Genomic DNA, 22,146 nt, shown 5'->3' on the forward strand with positions numbered 1-22,146 from the left:
AATACCATGCTGGTGTAATTGTGAGTGTTGCTTGGTTAATTCTGTTCTCTAATCCGCCTCTGTTTGGTTCTGTTCTGTTCCAGGAGGTGACCGTGTCCTGCATTGGGCTGGGACCAATAGTTCATGTTCACAGTCCACAGCTGGAATTTGGCACAATCCCGGTTCTGACGGACATTACCAGAGCCCTGCGCCTGTCAAACCAGTCTCCTATTCCAGCCCACTTCACTGCTCGCATGGTACAAACACAGCAACACACCTACTAGTGCTATTAGGTTAGGCTTGCACATGCTAAAAATAGATAAACTTATAAAACACGAACTTACATTCAAATAGAGATAATCAATTTAACTTTACGTGCCCGCAGGTCTAGCGGTAGGATGTTGCAGTAATTAAATATTTTTAGCAGAAGATTTAGTGGATTTAATACGTACCTGTCGAGCCTTCAGTGGCTACTTTCCTTGTGCCAACCTTCTGTCTGTCTTCCCCCGCTCTGTGACTAATTGATTTTCAGTCTAAGTTGATATGTAATTAATGAGTTAATAGGTTCAATACTTGGTTAGCTCTTGAAATAATTAGTTGCCAGTTCAATTTGAGTGCTGTCCCAGGAGAATCAGGGATTTACCTCAGAGTGTGCTCATTAAACCAGCCAGATGGTGACATTTTGTCAATTCAGGATGACGTGAACGAAATAGACGGGCTTGATCTGGGAAGCTGATTGAGCGATGATCTTCTTGGTTTGCCTTGTTGTTGTTTCTGGTGTTTGTAGCTTTTCATGCACAAAATAGAATCTAGCGGTGTGTTTGCAGACTGCCACCAACTGAATTTTCGCTCTCATTCCTCACTTTGCAAGACTAAGGGGACGTGATCCGCCGAGGTGCAAAACTGTGGTAACGGCATTTGTCCCTCGCTCAGAGGCCATCCTTCCCATCGAACACTATGAAAGTGTCTTACACTTTGAGGTCCCACGGTTTTGCACTCTGCGGCTCATGTTTCACAAGAGTGTCGGAGAACTACGGTGGCCTTCAGGTAACATAAAAAAACCCGCAAAAGCTGCAGGTGGTGCACCCGCTCCCTATGTTGATACGAGAGATTTCGATTTCTTCAGAAAATGTTGCCTTCTTTGTTGTTGTACTGTCATTTGATGTGCCAGTGACGAGTTGGATGTAAGGAAGAAACTACAGGCTTTTTAAGCTTGGACTTCTTAGTCTCCACCTCTTGGTAGTGTGCTAGACGCCACTCAAAAACAGGACTTCCTTGTTCTTTTGCTTGAAGTGCAAAACTCGCTACGTTTAGTGAAAATGGCAACCCCCAAATATGAGTGCAGAGGATGTTATGGACGAGGATACAAGTGTTTTGGCCACAGCCAAAGAAATGCAGCAGGGAGAGGCCAAAGTTGCTGCTGCTGCAGTGACCATCCGGATGTCAGTAGCTCGCGTGCAATGCATCCTGGTACATGTAGATACCGTCGGCTCGGCTCCACGAGCAGGAGAACTCAGCTTTCTCCGTCAATATGGCGCGCACTGAGGAGTCTATTGCTTCAATTGATTACATTTAATATCAACTCAGATTGGACATCCACATAAAAGAAACTTTACTGCGACCTGAGATCTGCAGTGTTCCAGTTGCCTCCTTAAAGCCCCTCTTCTCACTTTAAAATCCGCCGGGAACAAACTTGCGACTGGAGCTTTTGACTCAATACTTCCTGCAGTTGTGTGACCCTGTCCTCTCCTCTGAGCCAGCCTCTGAGCCCCCCACCCCCACCCGCACACTCTCAAGAATCAATCGATGCGGATTCTCCTTGAATTACATTACATCTCGCTCAATAGGCTGGTTGAGATCCACACAGAGAGACCTGATGACTGAAGACTGCGGGGATATCACGGAAGGCTTCCACACTTGCTTGTCATCTAAGTCACCGTCTGTGAGAAATTCACCACGACTCCGTCCCTAATCCGACCCAGGCATTTATTGATTCTTTTATGCAGTCTAGTCAGTTCTCGCAGCACCTCGCAGCGGATAAGGAAAGAATCCCTTTAACGTCCAGTGTCAAAGATATCTCGACAGCCAGTGTGCGCTGTGAAGAATAGTTTTCAAGCGTAGCGTAAAATAGTAAACCCTTTACCTCAAATGGTAACAGACTTTTCTCTACTTTCTTTTCTGTTGATACAAACAAGAGATACGCAGCTAGAAATAGAAACTGCATGACAATACATATGTACACGATATGGACAATGAACACCTTACGCCATTGTCTGACGCTCTGTGTTAAAAAGGGATCGGCTGGAAAATCCAGATGTTATTTTCGTCCGATTTTGGCGGGCAACCAGAAACAAGAGCCGCACGAGATTTCAGTTACATCGTATCGATTTGGTTGCGCTGTGCAAAGTTTTGTCGGGAGAATCGGCTGCAGCAGTCACTTCAGCACCAATGCGGGGTTCACGCTCATGTGCTCTTCCGGATCGCTGTGCGGGCATGCCGCACCGCCGTGGATCCTCAGCCCTCCTGACTTGTGCCGCATTCAAAAGCAATCAATGCTAATCAAGCTGTGGGAATGCAGCAGGTTTGATGTGATTATTGAGATTCCAGTCATCTTGCTCCTCTCTCTCTGGGGAGTCAACCCCCCTGCTCTTTCCCCTCCTCTGACTCTACCCACCCCCTCCACCGTGATCACCCTTTGTATCGACCCACACTGAGTTCGCTTTCACCGGCTCCTTTACCCGATCATACCAATGCTGAGAAAGTGATCTATGACTCCGAAAGTCACTCTCTGGTCAAGTGTTGCCTGCGTCTTTTTTCTTCTTCTTCTTCTCTCTCGAATGTCTGCAAGACTTTTCTCGAAGGAAGTAGCTTTGAACAGAGACGTCCAATATTATTTTTAGTACAGTCTCTGCTTCAGGCAACACTGAACACAGCCGTGTCAATCGCAGTGTTTGACTGAAGACACTCTTCTCTGACGATGAACAATCTACCGCGTTGTCCTGTCGGCATTGAAAGTTGCCCGAGCTTCACTGCATCTTTCGGGAAGATTATTCTCAACAATCCCAATTAGAAGTGTATGTCCCAGCCATTCATCACCACAGTTGCCGTATAAAACATTGATTGTGATCACGAAGCACTGCTCGGTCACACAGCACAGTGAGCACAGTGGAGGGCTTTATTGAAGGGCTGGAGATGAACATTAGATTTACATCTGTTTTCTTATTACGCTGGAGTCCACTCATAAATACAATCCACAGAGCTGGGAAATAGAATGTGTTGAGTTTGCAGCATTCCCTGTTTCATGCTCTTATCAAAGAGAGCGTAGCCCTGAGACAAATGACATTTTTAAACTACCCACGTGTTAAGGCTTTTATGTATTTGAAAACGTATTTTAACATAAGATACGCTACATCTTTACAACTCATACCCTACCCATTATCGTAACCATAGTAGGGAGACAATTCGTCTTACTTATGTCAGGCAGGGTGCCACTGCTCTAGTTACACCTCTAGGATCTCATGCTACACTGAGACATTGATGCGATTATGTAGCTACGTGATATTCCCATCTATCTCTCCACGTTCCATTGATTATGTTTCCTCAGAGCCACAGAAGTTCCTTCATGCGAGTTGAGCCCAGTGAGGGGGAAGTGCCACCGGAGAGCCAGCTGGAGCTGAGAGTAGTGGCCCACCTGAAGGACACGCTTTACGTCCAGGCCAGGCTGGACGTGTCCATCCAGGACAGCGAACCGCACGCTGTGCTGCTGTCCGCCACAGGCACCGGCACCACAATCGTCAGTGACAGACCTTTCGCTCCCAACCTTGACCTAGGCACATACTTAAGGTAGAACGAAAGAGGTCACACGCTCAAATTGTGACTCAGTGATAATGATGCTGACAGGATGCCTCGCCTCCTTGCTGTCTTCTGTATGTCCTATAAGCCATGCGTCGTGCCAGTACCACTTCAAGCTGACCAACCAGGGTAAGCGAACGAACCGGATGTACTGGCAGAATAACGGCTTCCAGCCCTCAGCAGAGACCCGAAAAGGGTGCAGCTTATCGGGCCAAACCATCCTGCCCCCCATCTCTGCTCCCAGAAAGAAGGGTATCTTGAGCTGTAAGTCCTCCAGCAGAGAGAAGGCGGTGTTCAGCCTCAGGCCTTCTCGTGTGGAGCTTCTTCCAGGCGGCTCCGTTGACATGGTGCTGACGGGATCTTCAGACTCCCCCAAGGTGAGAGAGTGGGCTTGCAGGCCCGAAAGGGAACAAACCCAAACTTCTTAATTTCATGGACAGTTCATAATGTTCTTTTTCTTCAACAAGGTTGTGCAGGAGCGCCTGGTGTGCCGTGGCTTTGTGGGTCGCCAGGACTGCAATGAGGTCATCATGTCTGTAGATGTTACCTGTCGCTTTGTGGCTCCCTTACTCAGCATTTCCTCCCGGCAGCTGAAATTCTACCTGGAGAAGGTTGGTCAAAAGATCGTCTCTCCAGGATACCTTTATTCAAAACTGTATTATTATATTAGTAGTTAGTTCTGTAATGTATCTATATGTATTTGTTTGTCTTACAGGTCCCAGGAAAGACTCTAATACCTCTATATGAGAAGCTCATCTTGGAGAACGTGTCGCCTCTGCCTCTGTCCATTGAGCTCTCTCTTGGGGAGCCGTTCTCCCTGTGTGAGGCCTCGGGAGCCCGTAGCCCAGCTACCACTAAGGTACACATCTCCTCCTCTTGGGTAACTTTTGTTTTTCATTTCATGCTCCAAGACGGGAAACCTCTTGATTTTTAGTGGCACACAGACTTTTGGCCTGGTGCCATGAATTGAAACTTAACTTAAATCTGCCTCCTAAAACCTCACTTCCAAAACATCCTAACTCTCCCTTTTTAATGTGTGGTGAGCTTGTGAACTTTTCTGTGCATTATTTTATTTCTCTTTTTAATAATTCCACCATCCTCTCCTTCTAATCTCTGTCCATTTTCTACCTCAATGAAATGTCGTTGCTGTCGGAGCCTCTTATATCTCAAGAACAGACCTTTAAATTATCAATGGAAAGTACAATTCAGCAAAATAAATAGGAAGAGACATGTTCTCTGGTGCGTTGGTGCCTTGCTCAAAGGCAGGCACAATGAGAACATACAGACCCCTTGAGAAAGGTCCCCCCCCCCCGCTGGCTCGAGCTGTGTTCAGATACAGACCTGTGTTCGTATTTCAAAACAGCTTTTGTTTATTGCGTATAGCTGTAATTTGATTTGCATTGAGTGACAATCACCTAAGACCTGCGGTGAGCGAGCAGTGTGAGAAGTGCTGCCGAGTGTGTTCGCGGCTATCCAGAGAAAATCATTTCGAGCATCAACAGTCGACATAAATGCTGACGACTGATTAATACGTTTGTGTTGGAAAGCGTCAGAACCTAATGCTGTTGAGGCGGCAACAAGATAGTCAGCAACACTATAACTCATCACTTCTAAAAAATAAGGCGACCTTATGAACAGTTCGTGTTTAAGGTACTAAAACCAAGTTCAGTGGAACTCCTCTGCATCACTGTCTATCTTGTCTGTAGTGGACGTGTGTGTGTGTGTGCACATTATTTGTCTTTTCATCAGAGTTAATGTGTTGAGTCGGATACTCTCTCTTACTTAATATTCCTTATATTTGAGACACATGGGCTGTCATATGCTTGTTTTAAACTCAACCGTACATCATACATTCCCAGAATACCCATGTTTATATTTGATCACAGCACTAACTTCCATTCTGACAGTTGATTTAAATATGGGATTTGGAATCCACATGAAAATGGTTTTAAAGCCTGAAGCTAACGAGTAGCAGGATATCTTTATAAGCCCGGGTCCCTTGGCAGGATAACAATAAATGTTTGATTAAACTCTGTAAAAAAAAATAAATGTTAAGGGTTGTGAACTTCTGCTTTGAGAGTTGTCCGATAGAAAAAACTTAAATGTAATGATTTTCCATCAAGCATGGAAGACGAAAAATGAGAAAAGTTCAAGTCTGTGATCCTAACTATTGCAAAGTCAGCATGTTTCCTTCAATACCTTTTTTATGTGTTACATTTTAACTCCTGTATGTCTCTTCCCAGTCCATGGTTTTAGGTGACGGGAGGCAGGCTAAATTGTGGGTGTGCTTCAATCCAACTTACTGTCAGGATCAGGTGACACGAGTCGTGGAAGAGGTAACCGTGATGCTTTTTGAAATTCTTTTATTCCTTTATGTAACCTTCATAGCACAGCATATCTTAGCGCAGACGGCAGTGGTTTCCAACATGAGTTTTAGGAATCCCCATTGGGTCCACAAGAGTATTTCAGGGATAATATACACAACATTAAGTTCATTTTCTTAAAATGTAGCTCTTCTCTTTATAAAAGTGCGTATTTTCACGTCCAAATCAAAGAATCTGAAGCCATAACCTTTGATCAGGGGTCATGGGTGTAATTGCCTCATTAAAGAGGTCACAAGCCCAGTGGTGCAATGTAAATACATGTACTTGTTCTTTACTTGAGTATTTCACTTTAATGCAGTTTTATACTTCTACTCCACTACCTCAAGTATTGCACTTTTCACTCCACTCTACATTTGTTTGGATGAAGTTTCTTTTCAGAGTGCAGCTTTTCAAAACCGTTTCTGACCTTTGAAAACCATGCAACTCCAGATTGGGTGATTTTGAATTGGATTTTTATGAAGTGCTCCTTTTAGGAGTTGAGAAAATGTTTCTTAGACTTAATAAACCGCTCGGCATCTCTGTAAAATGCATCGTCACAGAGATGAAATCATTTTTCTCACGAAAAGTTGACTTTTTAGGGACGCGTGCTTCAAACTGCATGACGTTCTTATAAATGTGATGCGTTGCTTTTGATTAAACTACCCGACAGTATATAAGGGAGTTGAAATTAGCACTACCTTAAACATCTCCACCAGTAGAAGGCAACATACACTACTGGTGGTAGTGCTTCTACTGATGTAAAGGATCTGAATACTTCAGAACGTTGACATATTTACCAAAGACATTTTTCTTCATTGACATATTTATTCCTCCAGGCCCTTGAGATCCACTACCAGGGACACCCACAGCATGATACGGTGGAGCTGCACGCTGAGGTCCACTTCCCCAACCTCCACTTCTCCACCACCGCGGTGGACTTCGGCTGCGTGCTCAACTGCACGGGGACCCGCAGAGCGATCTCCATCACCAACTGCTCCCCGCTGCCCGTGTCCTACCACTGGGCCTTCCTGGAGGAAGCCATCGGGTGTGTTTACACAGAGAAATTACACACACAGCGTTCACATCCTATCTACGGAACATACAGCCTTTTTTTTTTAATGTTACTTTGATTGGCTTGTAGAACTAAAGGAAGCACCCTGGTTCAGTTCACTTTTTTTGTTTGTTGAAGAACAAAGCAGTGTTTAGAACTGTACTATCCTGAATAGACAAGATTCAGGGACAAGAGCAGAATCCTCATGCATATATTGAAACTGTCCACTGGGATGAGTTAGTACAGTAGCCATACATTTAACCCTCTGAATTGAAAGCCATATCCATTATAAATTCTCCGGGGAAGACGAATCTACTGATTGTGTACTTAGCGTTACATTGTGCTTCTCTCAAGCCTTTGCTCTGGCTCCCCTCCCCTTGAAATGCGCTGTGAATACTACAGCAGTCTGTCCGTCCATGGCCGTGAACCAACTAACTGCTACAGCGCTACAAGATTTATCACCCTCCACTGTCTTTCCCCCCCCCCCCCCTCCCCCTCTTTCATCTATTGCCACTCCTCCTTTTTTGCTCCCCTCATCTCAGGCTTTTACATTGCCTATTTATCTTTCCTTTTTTTTTTTCCTTCTTCATTTTCCTCCTTCCTCTCCTCCCGCTCCTCCCGTCTCTTCTGCCTGTGCTTCTGCTCGCTACCAAATCCTTATCATCCCTTCTCTTCTCTTTCCTCGCCCTCTCCGTCTCGGATTGTGACCTCTCTTAACAATCTGTCTCAAAGGCCGGCCTGCTAATTAAATGGAGACCTCACTCTGCGTGCACTCGCTCGCTCTCCGAAGTCTCTCTTTCTCCCTCACGAAAACCTGCACTATCTGGCCATGTTCGGCTAATTACATCCCTATCAGTAATTAAACCGCCGCCTTTGGAGAGGGGGATTTCAATAGAGCAAACCACTGATAGATAGAGGCAGTACAATACATTTAAATACTGTAACTTCTCAGTCTTCAGGACTCTCTATTTGCACAGTAGCTACTTGTAGGCATGATGGATTAGATCACTAGGCAACAGAGTGACGGAGTCATCACTCACAGGTAGAGGAGGTTGAGTTTAAGCCGAGGTGGATTAATGCAATGGCGAGATAAAAGATTGTTGAGCAACTATCCACGGTCACACGGTCAGTCTTTTAAACCTGGAATGTCACTTTTTTTTTTCAAACAGTCCAACAATCAGTAACAGCCTAGAGTTTCCTGTTCTTGCATCGTAATGTAAGCATCATGGTACAAGAGTGGAGACATAATTGAATTCTTTCTGCTCAGTTTTTCTTAAAACTCCGAGGTCACTAAAGCACATTCAATGTCCATATATCCATAGGCGACACGTTATTGTGGTTACACGTTTTCTTTCAACAGATTAGATTAGAGAATGTTCAACTTGACTGTCATTGCCTTTTTGTTATCCTCGTACTTCCTGTGTGCAGAGTCGCATCTAACAAGATAAGACTGCAACCAGTAGCAAAGAATGCATAATAAACCGAAGAAGACGTGATGTGTATGAAATAAACTAAGAAACGGATAAAACATTGAAGGCGAATAGATCCGAAAACAAAATATAGAGAAACACGGAGCCTCGTGGTGTAAACACGGCGCCATCTCTGGGTAAATGTACTTAGTTACTCTCCACCGCTGGGAATAAGGCCGGTTACACCTATTGCATAAACACATGTCTTGGAAAAAGCTCATTTGCATGGGAGACGAGTGAAACTGGTCATCCTTGCTGGAGCGTTTTTAGTCCTTAAGAATATGACGTAAACTAACGGGAAACCGTAAAAGTGATGAAACCAAAGTAATATGTGTGCTGTCAGCTGTTTGATGGAAATGCATAAACATTCACAGTTTATTTGAAATAATGTAAATCAGCGTTAAACCAGCGAAAGCATCTCTCTCCCTCTCTGTGTCGCTCTCACGCTCTCTATCTTTGTATCTCTGTCTCACACACACACACACACACACACACACACACTGACTGTAATCCCAGTAGCCATTTGTCTGTACACCAATAGCATTTTCTCAGCATCAAAATCTTTCCCCATCACTCCTTTTTTTCCCCCAGCAGTCTGCAGGAAGTGAGATGTTTGTGGTTCAGTAGCCTTTGCTGTGTAGATTATTGGTGGGACTGAACATAGCAAAGCAGTCAAACACAGTCACACCCACCCATGAAGGAAAGAATGGACGGAGGAGAGAGAGAGAGAGAGACACATATGAGAATGTCAGAGTAGGCTATTTCTGTCTTGAGCCGCACTCTTGCAGAGTCATCATCTGCTGTCTCACCATCTGTTCCTCTGTCCGCACCAGTGGGTTTTAAACTCTTTCCAAAAAACTTCTTTTTTCCCCCATAGGGGGTTTTTTTACAGACTCTTATCCACCCAAATTGCACCCTATTTTTTCGAGACATTGACCTGCAGGGTTGCTGGACGTACTCATTTGTGATCTCCCTGAGGCCCAGACATCAGGCCAGCTCGTCACAGCGTTCATCACAGACTGACCATACAACAGTGCCCCCTGCTGGTTGTTATGCTCGCCTCCTCTCACTACAAGCTGACACACCAGGGATAAAGCACTAACTAACAAATGCGTGTGCAGACTTGAATTCTGCCTTACATGTAGGCGCTCTCTGAAGCTCACACACACACACACACGTACACAAACACGTACACACACTGTGGCGATGACGTGGCCGGTGTTCGGTGATTTGCTATAGAACTTGTGCAGCCCAGCTTTGAGATGGCTTCACTCACTAAATCTCTTTCATTCTCGTCCATGTTTATTCAGCACTTCACTACAATCTATCCTGACCTGTTTCCTGCTGCCTGCCGATTAAAATTCCTCTTAATTATAGAACACTATGTTTAATTAACTTGATGGATGCATCCCAGTCTGATCCCACAGGGAAGGGGAGAGTAGAACAGGGACAGAAAATGAGAGTCTGTGTTCTTCGGGGGGGGGGGGTGATAAAGATTTTTCTTCCCCACTTGGGTACCACAATATATGTTAATGATAGAAATACAATGGATGCTTGTGTACCTTGTTGTAGTAGGACATGTGTTACCCTGCTACCTCGTGGACATATTGAAGCTTTCACTGGTCTATTTTCATAAAGTTGGAAGATGGTCTCATGTGTTCTTGCCTCTTGCCATTGATTTTTCCCAACGTTTCATTTATCCTCTGTCTGTTTTATGTAGCTTTACGTTCATCGTGGGGAAAACAAATATCCACTTCAGGGATGTTTTATTATGCTTTCGCCCCTCGTAGAGAGACAGAGACGCTGGAGGTAGAGAGGGAGCAGACGAATCCAGCAAACGGGACCAAAGAAGAAGGGTGGAGTTCCTCTAGGACGCCTTCTTCTGCCTCTTCGGATCCGCTCAGCCCCGGGCGTGGCGCAGATGAACAGAGCAGCTCACGGGGCGCGGTGGGTGTGGAAGAGGTAGGCAAATGCTCGCTTGTAAACAAATCAGGGTTTTCCTTGAGCTTTCACGTTTGTCAGGGGATGGAGCGAACCTGCAGCTGTCTGTATGCTGCAATGCTATGGAGGAAGAAAACATGCACACACGCACACACACACACACACACACACACACACACACACACACACAGATTCCGCTCTTTGTTGCACAGCACATTTGAACACACAACAAAGGTTGCCCAAAGTGCTGCACATAGATAAGCAGTCATACATTCGAAAAGACTGGATTACTAAAAGTAATTGATGGAATTGAATCTTTTACAAATCAGAGGAGGCTTCATGGTAGTGCTCTGATTTAGTGTGTGTAGTGGATTTGTAACGTGTACGTCATTTGGGGCCACAACTATAATCATTTTCACTATTGATTCATCTCTCGATGATTCTTTGATCAATCAAATCCACTTCTATAGATCGTGTCCCAGTTGCAAAGGTAAACATCCCAATGGTGTCCCAGTGTATTTCCTGTTGCAGCTTATGTGGATGACATTAGCTGGCAGGAAGTAAACATGGAGCCAAGCTGTTGCCTAGCAATGCAATAACGTTGAAACGGTCCATAGATTGTAAAAAATAACATTATTGTAGGACCAACAATGGAAAAAACGAAGGCATTTACTATGCATCGATTAAGTCATTGATTAATCAACTCATTGTGTTTGCACTCAACTCAATAGCAGACACCACCAGAGCAGAATCTAAATGAGAAACCTTCTGAAATACTAGAGTTTAAAGGAACAATTCGACATATATTTGCTCTCTTGCTGCCACGAGTGGGACCCAAACGCCGGACACGCACCGGGGTAGAGTTGGTAAGGAAGAGTTTGTATTGCGAAGAGGGTGAGGATGAGGATGCTGAGGGATTCAGCGGCAGCAGCAGCAGCAGCAGGGGTAGAGGTGGTGGTGGTGGTGGAGTAATGAGGGAAAGCGTGCCTGACTGAGGGTGCCGGCAGGAAGACTGGCAGGCGGGTGGACACCGTGGAGCACAGAGAGCACGATGAAGAAAACACGATGAAGAAAGAAATGACGAGAGTGAGTTTCTTTTAGTTCGGCCTGAAATAAATAAACAACGCGGTGGTGAATGACACTCTGGTGAGGAGTGAATGAAGAGGTGGAGAAGATGCACTGTAGGTCGATGATGTGATGGGAGGTGGATGAGTAGGTGTGTGAGTGTGTGGGAGGTGTGTAGACTGGGAGGGTGGATGAGCCGATTGCAGGCAGACGTGTGAGAAGACCGGATCAGTAGCCCGGGAAGGAAGGCCACGGCAACACACACACAACGTATAAAAAGAGAGACACATGAAGAAACGCAAATGCCGAACTATCCCTTTAATGTGAGTGCACAATAACTGCAGAATCAGGAAATAGAAATGAGGATTTCTCTTGTAAGATCCGCTTGTTTTCCTCTCTAGGTGTTTGATATCTTCCCGATGTACGGTCGTCTGCGACCTGGGGAGCAGCAGCAGGTCATTTTCACATTCTTTGGCCACGAGAATATCAGCAGAGAGGTGGTAGCACAGTGCCGTGTAGAGGAGGGGCCGGCGTATGAAATCCAACTCAGAGGAGAAGCATCTGTAATCAGCTACAGCCTTGACTCGACGCATATTGACTTTGGTATGCAGGTATGTAAACAGAGCTCCTTTACTCAGACTCCAACCCAACGAGCTCTACCAGTCCGCTTATTATCCGCTGCAAGAACTGGTGAGAGGGAGTAAAATTAACTTTGAATGTCACTGCATAGTTTTTCACACTTTGGTCTTTTGCGCCTCCGCTCCCTCTTTAAGCATGCAAGCCACCCGGACCAGTTATCATTGATATTCAAAACAAGGGCGTATTGATTTTCTGATTTAGCTGAAATGAGCGATTCAGCAGAACATTTCTCTGACCTTCCTGTCTGTTCAGCACTATTCTTTCTCTTTTGTTTTCTCTCTCTCTCTCTCTCTCTCTCTCTCTCTCTCTCTCTCTCTCTCTCTCTCTCTCTCTTCCTTTTAACAGCCATATAAAAGTTCCATTATGCTCCTATCACAGTAACAACTATTACAGTGACGCTGTATCTTCTTTCATATTTCAATGATAGTTATTACCATAAACCACGAGGTTCAAACGGAGGCCAACAGCATGCATGCTCTTTCCTAGAAACCCTCACTGTACTGTGTCATGTCACAGAGCACCCACTCCACCAAAAGAGACACTAGGTGGAGTGGTTTTACCAAAACCTTCTGCCAAAAAAACAAATCCACATTATCTCCAATCAAAATAAAGGCACTGACAGTTTAAAATGAAATGTGGCCTCTTCATCTCTTTGTCTTCCAGCTGTTTGATGACGAAGGGGAAGCTGAGGTGACCCTGAGGAATACTGGCAAGATGGGCTTTAAATTTAGCATCATAGGCCGTCAAAAGGAGGATGAGGAGGCAGGTGAGGAGGCAGGGGGACAGAGGAAGGACCTGGAAGAGGAGCAAAATGAGGAAGGACAGGATGTCATACCAGGCCGGCCCATGGTCATCCCCGCTATGGTGAGGTCGTGTTGGGACTCTTTCAGATGTGGGAAGATCATTTATCATGCACAGCTTGTTGTTTTTTTACCATATTTTGTGTGTGTGTGTTTTTTTTGTGTGCTCCAGGGTTACATCGATCCCGGTGCGGAGCAATGTCTGCGTGTGCTCTACCTCCCAGGCCTCCCCGAGGTGTTTGAGAAGCAGCTTCTGCTGCAGGTGGCTTTCCTGCCACCGCAGGTCATCACGCTGACTGGAGAGGGCGTGTTCCCAAGGATCAGCCTGAACTTGCCAAGAAACCTGTGTATGCATAACATGCTCCCAAACACACAGACATGACCATATCCCTACTAACTAGCCAACAAGGATGAACATTTACGATGGAATATTTTTTTATTTACTATTATGCTCATCATTTAAGCCAAAAACTGGAATTCCCGCCTCGTGGTTGTATGCATACACATAACCCAAAATGCCCAAATGACTCAGTAAACAGCAGTAACGAAAAAGTGGTTAACATGTGGTGTCATAGTTTATCGTCCCTTTTGACTGAATTAAGCTCTTATAGGTAATCCTTTTGACGGGATATCTCAGCAACAGAGCAGGGAATTTTATTCAAATTTGGCACAAACGCTCACTTGAGCTCATGGATGAGCTGAGGTCACTGTGACTTTATGTCCGCCCAGATCTCTTGAAAGAGATATCTCACCTGGAGGGAATCTCACTACATCTTTCCTGGACTAAAGGATGAACTTATTAGAATTTAATGGTCATAAAGGGTCACCGTGACCTCACAAAACACGTTTTTTGGCTCAAGAATGAGTTTACATTGCTAATTAGGATAAATTCACATCAAAACATTTTGGACAGACATGGACGTAAACTGCAACATGACATGGTTGGCGGAGGCATACGCGTACTGCGCGGCGGTAATTCCTTCGGTTAATTGACAGGTCTCTATGCTAACGTATCCCGACACAAACGTAACCCTTTACATCTGCGCTGATGTGGCGCTGTGATTCCCTTGCAGCCGAGGAGTGTTACAGCGATGTGGTGCAGCAGGCCAGAACCGCTGTGGAGGGGGAGGAGCTTATGAATGGAACCGCCGGCGGCGAAGTAGATACAACCGAGGCCAACCGCACCCTCACAGTCAGTGACTAAGATAACATTGATTTTATGCATTGACAACCTTAATAACACAAGACTAAATCTATGTTGTATTAATGTTGTTCCCTGTTTAAAATGCCTAGTGAACATATGTATGGATGTATAGAGTGTATAATGCATGCCCCAAATGTATTTTCTTTCAATAAGGGTATGGCAGTACCACTACATCTCTGCTCTCAGTAACCAACCTATTCCACAGGGTTTTCCTGCTTCTTATCTGTGCATTGATTTTCCAGGGAGTAGACAAAAGCCATTGAATTATAATGGAAATTGCTATTTTGTGCTCATCCCCTCGGTACTTATTCATGGTTTTGTGTGTTGCCCCAACGACTTCCCTGACATTTCCCCGTGACTGAAATGAAAATGCAAACATTTCCTTTGCAGATAAGGTTAGGACAGATAAGGACTGCAACACCTTAGCATAAACTTGCAAATAGGCACCATTACCACCTTATCCACAAAAAAAAACCCTGACCTCAGCGACTTTCTATTGCTCGGCCTGGCGCAGCTCTCTCGGGAAACCCCTCATCCAAACAACTTCACACTCGACATTGTGCTCCCTTGGGTCCTCCTGAGCATTTCACCTGCCATGATGTAGGTGCAATGCTAGAGTGTACGCATCATTTGGGTGCAAAAGCTCACAGGAACATCGACGGAGAGCGAGCTGTACCCAGGATGCCGTTTTGTCCCCTTTCAATACTTTACATCCCATCGATCTCAAGAGCTCACACGTGACCCTACAGCGTGAAGTCGATCGGCTGGACGGTTGTGGAGAAAATGGATGCATACAGACAGACAGAGACTGCTTCCATTTGAGTCAGGTGGTGTGGGAATAAGAGAAGAGGAGGGCAAACTGATTCATGAGATGTTTACTGTTCAAGATTTTGCTTGATTATCCATTATTATCTTTAGACACCTATAAATGCATTTTAAAGCCACAACGTGGCCGGTCAGAATGATAATAATTCTGCATTGTTATTCAATTATGATGCGTCAAGGGAGAACACAAGTACCTCTAAATTCATTTGTTTTGGTTAAAACACCTCAGATCTACCGCCGTTTTATCATAAAATAGCTTCGCTGATACTTAATACAAAAATCTGCAATTGTTTTTTTGTCAAGTCTGTCAAATCTGATTTATTTATAAAGCCCCACATCAAAGCATATGACCCCCTCTCTCTTTAGCCTCTCAGTCCGTAAATGGAAAAACTCTCCCCCAAAAAACACTTTAACCAGGGGAACAAAGCAAGAAACCTCAGGATGAGCAAAAGAGGAGCGTTGCTTCTTCCAGGACAAACAGACAATGCGATAGATGTCGTATTCTGCCTGGTCAAAAGTTATTAATTTAAGATATCACTTATTCCACTCTGCGTTGAAGAACAGCACTATATTGGAGCTCTAAAATCTTTGATCTTTGAAAGCTTAGGCCACCATGTCCAGCAGTAGGTTATTCACTTTTTTCAAATTTAAAATATATACTGTATTTACAAATATGAATAGTGAATGCGAGAAATATTGTTTTGCGCTGCAAATGACACTGCCAGCCAGAGCCTGCAACGGGAAGAGAGCAAACACTTCTGTGTGTGGACAGAGACACCCAGGACGTGTTGCGGGGGCATAGTTGTGGTGTGAGTGGCCTTATTGTTGTGCAAAGTGTGTATAGCCCGGTTAATTGCCTTGGCTGGCGTCCCATGAAATCTTGAACATTGCGTATTAAATCTGTGTAAGACTCTCACACAGTGGCTAAAGCTAAAGTGGTACTGGCACTGGAGTTATGACTCGTCAGAAAGTAAAAAGTGAGGACATCTTGAAGTTTGAATATTACATGTGCTTGCTGTTAAGAGCTCCAAACTGGGCAAGTCATTCGCTTTGACGTGGAGGCACCTCGAATTATTGTTCTCACCGCTGAGGCCGTGCTGTTTGGTGCTCGCGTAACCCTCCCATACTTTCTTTTAGTAACTTTCGAGTGTTTAATGTACCCTTCCTTCATGTCTCCCTCTCCCCCTTCTCTCTGTTGCCTGTTGCCTCTAGCATGAAAAGCTGCTTCACATGGAGATAGAGAAGACGTTGGTCAAGCGGAATGCTCTCGCTGTGACCGGTAGCCTGCTGGAGCTCAGAGACTTGCAAGGCTCTTCCAGAAAGGGGCACAAACTTAGCCAGTATGTTCACACACACACACACACACACACACACACACACACACACACACACATACACACTTTGGTTGAACAGATGGCCCACTCACTGGTCTGAAAGAAGAACTGTGTTGGGGAATTCAAAGGGTTTGGGTTAATGAATGGTATCTGGCTGGGTAGCTTTTTGTTCTGTGGTACTTGTGTAAATGTGTGAACGTCCTGATTGGCTGTCTTCACTCATACCGTTCCACTCAATGGTCCCTTGTTTATCTTCCACACGTGTATACTGCAGATTGTGACGTATGCAATAATCAAGTTGATGTTTACGGCAAAGAACTCATTCAGTTAAAAAGATTGAGATTGTTATTTGCTTGGAAATATATATTTCAATGACATATGATGTTTTGTAAAATGATAACATTTCATGACAACTTGAAACATTTGAACTATTGAATCTATTAATCATCCAGCTGTAGCATGTAAGTATTTCCAAGCCCTGCCTCAGTACACAAACTTGTGACATGGATGTTGCTTGTTATTGTCTTATTCGTGTCTCCTTCCCTAAGTCTCCTTTCCTCTCCCCCCAGGTTCCTGCTCCCAGAGTATGTTTTGGATTTTGGTTACGTCATTCCAGGCAATGTCCTCAGTCACGCTGTAAATGTGACCAACACTGGTTCAGTGGCTGTGTCCTTCCATGCCAATGGCAAACCTCTAGCCGGAACAGGTAACATAATTCACAGACTTCAGACAACAGAACAACTTGGTGTGATGATGCATTCATAAATCGGCAGTGATTGAGCTTTTAGGACACACAGAAATGACATCGGAAACTAGAAAAACAACGCGTCAATCCGCCCCGTGATTCAGCTGTGCATCAAACATGTCTGTCTAGTCTCTCGGCAGCGGGGTCTTCAGGGAGTGAGGCGGAGTCAGCCAGCCAGATAATTCTTGTGTTTTGGTCTCAATCTGTGACTCTCAACCCACTCATTTGAATATAACAGATGGAAAAAAAAAAAACGAGCTGTGAAATAAATGTGGCATTAGGAAATAATACTCTCCATGTATTCAACATACATGTTGAATTATAAAATAAAAGTCCCCTCAAAATAAATAAAAGTCACGTTTGGAGAATGCCCTTTTTTTAGAATAAGAACATATTTATTCAAACTATATTGAGTAATTTATATATTTAAATGTATTCATATTCTTATTGCCTCATTTATTTAATTGACACATTCATTTATTTCATAGGAATATTAGTTTATTTATTTATGCATGTATTTATTTAATATTGAATGAAATGACGTTCCATAGTTATTAATGCTTTAGAGATACTGGTGGGTGGATTTTATTGAACTCTGGACAGAGCCAAGCTTACTGTTTCCAGTGTCAACGTTTAGCTCAATGAACCCTCTCCTGGATCCAGCTTCACGTTGATCAGACAGATATGACAGTGATGTGCGTCTTCTCCTCGAACTCACTGCAGGACAGCGAACAAGCGGATTTCCCAAAATGTTAAACTATTTAAATTAGGCAGGAGAGACAAGTTTACAGATTCATATAGATATCATTTTGTTGATAAAACCCTAAAGTGAGCTGATAGTACAGAAGAAGGATACGGATAAATGATGAAATTGAATTGACGGATTGTCTCACAGGGAGTGCCGCATCATCAACGGGGTGATAATCTGCCTTCTGATATTAATCCCTCTGTTTTCAATAGCATGTTTTATTTCCTATTTCTTCTCATTATTCTACATTTTGCCTTTATGAAATGAATAATACTTCGAGTGTGTCGTTGTCTCTTCTAAGGATTCAGTGCAGACGTTAAAAGAGTGAAAAACCTGCCCTGTGGAGAGACACAGACTTTCACAGTTCAATTTGCCCCCCAGAGAGCCAACCCGAAGACTGGGGACACAAGCGTTGTCATGCCAATACAGGTGCAACATGTCGACATAATTGACTCATTGTCGCCGTTTGTTGATCATTGTGCCCTCGCTTCTAAGTTGTCTTTGCTTGGCTTTACAGCTCGTAGGCGGCCCGGTGGTCCAGGTGCGGCTGTGTGCGGTGGTGACTGTGCCGGCCGTCACCATTTCCACGGATACGCTGCAGTTTGACACTGTGCAGTGTGGCATGTGTCAGGTAAATACAGTGTGACAAGACATGTATGTTATGTAGCCCTGCAGAGGTTGCTTGTTATATGTTCCATGATGAAAATGCAGCGCTGGAAGTTCGGATAATTATATAATCTCTGACACCGATTTGACTAAAATGACACAAATTGAGATCAAATCTTCTTTGACTGCCTTTTTATATTTCAATCTGTGTTATCAACATGCACAAGTAGGACAACAGGAAGCACGAATTCTGTATGCAGCTTAACACTGCTGGGTGTGTGCGTGGCACGCTAATGAGCGGCACTAATCAGAGACCAGTGTGCCGCCTCACTGTGGTGCCATCTTGCGGACAGATCCGGTCCAAGTTCATCACTTCCAAGGATCATACAGCTCCTCCAGTTGAACTGCTTAAACGTGGTTGTGGCTATGCATCTTTGAATACGTTGTGATTCGTGGTTTTGTGCTGAAACAGCATGAACACCATGTATCAACTGAATATCAATTCATTCCGTTGTAGCCAAACTGACAGGAGAATGCACTCAGGTTGTTGTTGTTGTTGTTGTTTGTTGTTCCCCATCAGATGAAGACAATACAGCTGTTTAATCGTGAGTCTGTGCCGTGCTGCTGGAGCATAGCTGAGAAGGGGAAGCCTCTCGAAAAGGTATAACCGCTGTCATTTTATGGACATCTCATTTAACCTTTCCATCTAATTTTGTTATTTGATCTCCAGGTAACAAAAAACTACCTCTACATGGCGTCGACCATCTTTAGCTTCGGGGGGAAAAAAGTGTTTGGAATAGTATCTGAAATAGATCAATAAACATAACTGCATTCGGTGTTCTTGCTCTCTGCCAGCGTACAAAGGACGTGCAGATGCAGCGACCAGCTCCCGTGGTGTTAAAGATGGTCCCCGGCTCTGGCACGCTGTCCCCTGGTGAACGAGTCAACGTCCAGATAGCGTTCAGCCCCGCTGAGGGGGTAAAGAGCTTCATTGATTTTACACTTTGGCACAATACACCGCAGAGCGTCATGGCGTTACATGGATTGGTGACCTATACTGCACGTGTCTCTGCAGCATCCTTACAACATGCAGCTACTGGTCCGCGTGGCTGAGAGCAGCCAGCAGGTGTTGATTACAGCCCAGGGGCAGGGCGACGAGCCACATCTCGAGTTCTGCCCGTCGGTGCTGGAGCTGGGGCCGTGCATGCCTGTCGCCACTGAGGTTGAGGCTGAGGTCACCGTCAAGAACCCCTGCCCTTTCCCCATTGAGTTCTACTCCCTGGAATTTGACAAACAGTATCTCGAGGAAGAAAAGGTACCACAGAAAGTGAAGTCACATGTTTTTAGCTATTCTTTCCAACCACTCTTTGCCTCTCGGAGATGTCCTTTCTTTTATCTTATTTCCTCACCTGGTCCCTCACAACTTTTCCTTTTCTTCTCTCTGTTCCTTCTTGTGTTTTCTTCCTGTCCTGGTTTCCCTCTCTTTTCCCATTACTTCCTCCCATGCAGACCCTGCGTCTGATGCAGGGTTATGATGAGAACAACATATTACTGCTGCCTGCCAGAGCCCCTGGAGAAAGTCTTCCCACAGAACTGCTCGAGTACTACCAGGAGCACTGCTCCCAGCTGAAAGACAATGGTAGCTTCACGCGCACGTTTTAAAATAGACCTTGTAGTTACAGAATTGTAGTCTCTTTTGTATGGGTTACAATTTTCGAGAAAAGGCCTAAAAAAAGGCTTAGGGTCCAAAAGGTTAATTAATAAGCCCTGAAATCATAAACCTAAAGGTGTCGGTACATAACGTGTGCATAGCTGTTTTAATCCAATCTACCCTGTGTGCAGCAGAACGGAAGGAAGGCCCGGCTGAAGAAGCCGTGATGGGCGACACATACGAGGAACGAGAGAGGTCAAGACAAAACAATGGCCACTCACCAGACAGCAGAGTGGAGGAAGTGCACACTTTAAATGTGAAACAAGCTGGACTACGTGAGTACAACGATGTTAAATACAGCAATTGAAAGTAGCCTGAGGTGAGTGTAATTTCCGCGAGTACTGTGTGTTTAAGTAAGGCTTGTTCTTTCAGTCGATTCGGAGATGACCACAGTGGGAAGCGGTGGGGGACTGGGGCAGCTAGAGGAGACCCCCGTCTCCAGAGCAATTGCCCGCCACATGTGTGTTGATCTGTCACCTGCACGCAACCACAAAGGCATTGCTATTATTGTATATGGAGCCCCACTGACAGGTGATGCAAGTCATTGACTAATGAATCAATTAAAAGTAGATCATGTGTTGTAAATCAAGTGAAATGATGTCACCTAACACCCATTCTAACTTTCCTCTCAGGGCTTCCGTACTATACAGTACACATATGACATACTGTTTAAATACCCAGTAACCTGGGCTTGATGAGTATGTATTTGTAAAATAGTGTGTGTGTGTGTGTGTGTGTGTCCCGGTTCTCCACTTTAGATAACGCCAGCACAGTGGCTGCTCTGGCCCGTCAGTACGAAGGGGCGTGCCTGAGTGTTGATGCCGTGGTTACAGAGGTGCTCCTCAATGGCACTTCACCTGTTAGCCTGACTGCAAGACAACTCTATGACTGTGCTGCTGCCCAGTATGCTGAGAAGAAGCCTGAGGAGGCTGGTGAGAACAAAACACGGGTGCACACAGTGCAATGCTTATGTGGGATTTTTTTGTATTTCTGTTCGGTGATGTTGCAGACGACTAGAAGTGAGAGAAGAGGCTGGTGATGGACAGACTAGCAATGTTTTTCTGTACTTTTAATGTGCCGATTAAAAAGGCATTTAATCGCCAACCACATCACAGGAACGGCTCAGTAGACTGTGATTACAGTACTAAGCAGTCTTCTGCTCGTAATCAGGCATTGATAATCTTCTATAGTCAGACAGGACACTACTGCAGAAGAGCAGAGTGTTGAGTAACATTGGTAAATGAAGGCGAAAGTAAATCTCTACATCTGCTTTCAGGTCAGACCACAGAGCCAGGACCCGCAGCAGATCTAGAAGCCTCAGAACCAGCTCTACATTCAGCTCCAGCTTCACGCGATGCGGTGGAAGTTCCTTGTAAACCCAGTGAGGACGGCTTCAGTGGAAATGACTCCAAGGCTCCTCGGGAGACTGAGAACACACACCTTGCCCTTTGCCTGGTACATTTTCTCATCCTCTGCTCATCTGCTGTTTTTATAGTGTTCTGTCTAACCATTGTAATCCAGGTTTGTGAATTGGAAAAAAAAGTTTCTTCTATAAATTGAGGGTATAAACCTACTTGATACAGCTTCATCTTTGCAAGGCTTTTAATATCTGGTTGTAATTGAAATGAAATACAATGCAATAATTGAATATGATAAACCAATTGTTTGTGTGTGGTTTCTCTTCAGGGAGGAGATGTGACCTCACTCAACAATCTCTTGCCTGAACAGCTATTGGTTGATATCCTGACAGAAAGGTTTCAGGTAAGTTTACACACAGTTTATCTTGTATTTTTCCAGTTTATTGTGTTAGTATA

General features: G+C 44.6%; 1 protein-coding gene across 1 annotated transcript in view; it reads left to right on the top strand.

The window, feature by feature from the left end:
- The window catches only part of hydin (HYDIN axonemal central pair apparatus protein), a gene marked incomplete at both ends in the record, with an annotated part of 74,100 nt that overhangs the window by 25,900 nt on the left and 26,054 nt on the right, over nt 1-22,146 (top strand). Inside the window, 25 exons of the mRNA XM_079163561.1 lie at nt 84-236; nt 3,584-3,822; nt 3,920-4,208; nt 4,299-4,442; nt 4,547-4,690; nt 6,075-6,167; nt 7,031-7,239; nt 10,505-10,676; nt 12,122-12,331; nt 13,023-13,223; nt 13,332-13,506; nt 14,233-14,351; nt 16,401-16,528; nt 17,092-17,228; nt 18,317-18,444; nt 18,533-18,646; nt 19,202-19,282; nt 19,477-19,599; nt 19,697-19,936; nt 20,131-20,260; nt 20,464-20,607; nt 20,705-20,863; nt 21,091-21,264; nt 21,609-21,787; nt 22,019-22,093. Coding sequence (XP_079019687.1) covers nt 84-236; nt 3,584-3,822; nt 3,920-4,208; nt 4,299-4,442; nt 4,547-4,690; nt 6,075-6,167; nt 7,031-7,239; nt 10,505-10,676; nt 12,122-12,331; nt 13,023-13,223; nt 13,332-13,506; nt 14,233-14,351; nt 16,401-16,528; nt 17,092-17,228; nt 18,317-18,444; nt 18,533-18,646; nt 19,202-19,282; nt 19,477-19,599; nt 19,697-19,936; nt 20,131-20,260; nt 20,464-20,607; nt 20,705-20,863; nt 21,091-21,264; nt 21,609-21,787; nt 22,019-22,093 — 3,960 coding nt within the window. The remainder of the gene's footprint in view (nt 1-83; nt 237-3,583; nt 3,823-3,919; nt 4,209-4,298; nt 4,443-4,546; nt 4,691-6,074; nt 6,168-7,030; nt 7,240-10,504; nt 10,677-12,121; nt 12,332-13,022; nt 13,224-13,331; nt 13,507-14,232; nt 14,352-16,400; nt 16,529-17,091; nt 17,229-18,316; nt 18,445-18,532; nt 18,647-19,201; nt 19,283-19,476; nt 19,600-19,696; nt 19,937-20,130; nt 20,261-20,463; nt 20,608-20,704; nt 20,864-21,090; nt 21,265-21,608; nt 21,788-22,018; nt 22,094-22,146) is intronic.

Source organism: Pholis gunnellus (assembly GCF_910591455.1).
Source record: "Pholis gunnellus genome assembly, chromosome: 7".
Taxonomy (NCBI): domain Eukaryota; kingdom Metazoa; phylum Chordata; class Actinopteri; order Perciformes; family Pholidae; genus Pholis; species Pholis gunnellus.